We start from the raw sequence: 2,638 nt of genomic DNA, 5'->3' as shown, positions 1-2,638 counted from the left end.
TACAATTACGATGGGAGGTTTGTATAGCCATGTTAAGATCCCTAGGTAGGTTATGAAATATTTAGAGAAACAGAAAAAAGTGATTAGGATATTTTAATTTATTTTGATGGATCTGATGTTATAGTTAGTGATGGAAATAAGTATGAGAATGCAGTGAAATATTTTATACACAATTATGCAGATAATGACAAAAAATTATGCAAGAAAATAGTTACAAGGAGCATGTGCAGAGATGTTGTTGGATTTTTAATGTTTGATACAGAAAAAAAGAGAATAAGAAGTTACCTAATTTAATAAGGTCACTTTCTATTGGAAAACCTTATCTTAGTGGTGGTGATTTAATAACAAGATTTTGGGCATTTAAGGTCTTTAATTTTCAACTGGTGAGTTATTGAAAGGGAGCAACAAATAGTGTTAGGAACAAAGTATTTTCAAAAGTTTACTAATTTGGAGTGCGATTGAGGAAGAAGCTGTTGGACAGAAATTTGTTTGGAAGGGAGGAATGATTGGGTTAGATTATGAGGAGAGATTCTTTTCAATATTCTAAATTATGGGGATTTTGGGAATGTAGCATTCATTCATTTTCCAGGTCAGCCAATTGCATGGGAGGAAAAAGCGAAGTTAATTGTGAAAAGCCTTACTTGGTATAAAAGGTTGAAAGGAAGAGAAATTAATTCGAAGGATATGGGGTAAATAGGAGATTACGGAGTAAGTTGGGAAAAGTTCAATTTTGAATATTGGAGCATTTTTCGCGACACATTTAAAAAAGATGGTTTTCTTAAAGCTAAGGAGTTGTGAAGAGAGTTTATTTTACTATGAACACAACTTTAAAATCATTAAATCAACCTAAGTAGTTACGTCGTGTCGTTTTGGCGCGTTATCTGCAGCCAACCAGAGGCCAAACCTAACTTAGCGAGCAACCGCCACGGCAACCGGCTGTTAACGACCCGCGTCGATGCAAGTGAGCTGGCACGTGACAAATGGTAAAACCAAGGCTGACCGTCAGGCGTTTAGCACCAAGGCAGCTAGGCCGCAAACATGCAAGAAAGCCAAACTGCAATGGACCAAAGCGGTGCACAAGACTCAGACAAAAACAACGAGCGTGGGCGGCGGAAATTCCGAACAAATATCAGAATCAATAAAAACCAGCGGCAGCAATTAAAGTTTTGACGCAGTGGTACCACTTTGGCCAGACCCATCATACAGACTCTCCTACTCCATGTTCGTCAAAAATGAACTGCAAGAGCAAACCAAGTCGTCAAGAAAGCAGCGCTCTTTGACAGCACTCACTTTCAATGGCAGCAAGCGCGATTCAGGCACTAGCGCTAGCGGCTTTGCTGGCAACGACCAAGGCAGCAGCAAGCAACATCGGCGACGGCGACAACGCACGAGAACACGCAATCCTGTGCCAGCTACTAGCGCTAACAACAGGCACACCAGCACTCGACAAAACTTTGCCGGCACTAGCAGGAGTTCCACAGGATTTACTCGACTTAAACATGTCACTAGCAGACAGCAGCTGGACGAAGATGTTAACGGACGACGATGGCTCGCCCAAAAGCTTTCCAGAAGACCAACTGGCATCGAAAGATTACAAAGATGACTGGAAAGTAAAGTGGCAAACATGGGCAAATACAGCTACAAGGCTGAAAAAAAACCAGGAAGCAAAGTACAGGCTCGCAGCGGCCGGAGTCAACACGTTAACGGAAACACAAAGGCACTACGCCAGGCTCAGGGTGCAAAACTTGTTAAATGAAACAGCAGCAATAGCGGAGCGCACCCACCTCCTAGCCAACGCCGTCAGTAGCATCACGCAGCAAACGATAACAGCAAAACTAGACGAAGCAGAGTTCGGAACAGCGGCAGCAAAAGCAAAGTACGCAGCGAACGCCGGCTGCGGCAACCCGTACAACCAAAACCGCGGCTGCGCAAACGGCGGAACAGTCGGCGAGGATCAACCGCTAGCTTACCTAGTTCTGTGCACATGTGTCTCGGGCGCAACGACCCAACAAAAAAAGGCGTGTATCAAGAACGTGGACATAAATCAACAATGGGACACGATAGGAGCCGGCAACGCGAAGGCAGCATACGAAGACATAAAGAAAACTTGCACACTAAACGAAAAAGCACAGATAACGGCTCAACAAATACGGTCAGCACTGCAAGCGACCAGGGGGCTAATCAGGCGCGACGACACCACAGGATACTTCGGGAAACTGGAGAGCGGCGGTTCATGCACAGGAGACTCCAACTCCGGCATGTGCGTCAAGTACACCGACTACGTGACCGGCGACAATGACAAATACGACGAGATAAAATGGGTAGCAGCTCTGCGGTCGGCAGCAAGCGACCTAGAGAGCCGAGAAGAGAAGCTGAAACAATGGCAGATTCTGAACGAGCACTTGCAAACAGCAGCAGCCAAGGCATGACTAATTTCAAGTGAAGCGAAATTAATAGCATCAACACAGGTAACCCCGGCAGCACCAGAAAAACATGCAGCAAAAAAAGCACCCGACTGTACCCAATACCACAACAAATCGAAGGAATGCACAGCTAATGGTTGCAAATGGAAAGGCACTGATGAAAAAACTGGCACCTGTGAAGCAGATGAAACTAAACCAGGAACAGAAAACACACA

The 2,638-nt window shown here is 44.8% G+C and overlaps 2 pseudogenes across 2 annotated transcripts in view; both read left to right on the top strand.

Moving 5' to 3' along the window:
- Window positions 1-212: 212 nt before the first annotated feature.
- TEOVI_000197000:pseudogene lies at window positions 213-798 on the top strand (annotated as a pseudogene). Its single transcript is given in 3 exon segments — window positions 213-383; window positions 386-565; window positions 568-798. Coding segments are annotated over 3 exon segments (582 nt in total).
- Window positions 799-1,319: 521 nt separating this feature from the next.
- Window positions 1,320-2,638, top strand: part of TEOVI_000196900:pseudogene — a 1,514-nt pseudogene continuing 195 nt past the window's right edge. Inside the window, exon 1 of the mRNA in view lies at window positions 1,320-2,638. This exon is cut by the window's right edge and continues 157 nt beyond it. Coding sequence covers window positions 1,320-2,638 — 1,319 coding nt within the window.

This window comes from Trypanosoma equiperdum (genome assembly GCF_001457755.1).
Source record: "Trypanosoma equiperdum strain OVI genome assembly, contig: ctg_459, whole genome shotgun sequence".
Taxonomy (NCBI): Eukaryota; Euglenozoa; class Kinetoplastea; order Trypanosomatida; family Trypanosomatidae; genus Trypanosoma; species Trypanosoma equiperdum.
Note: the sequence above shows the minus strand (reverse complement) of the source record. Positions and strands in the feature narration are given on the sequence as shown.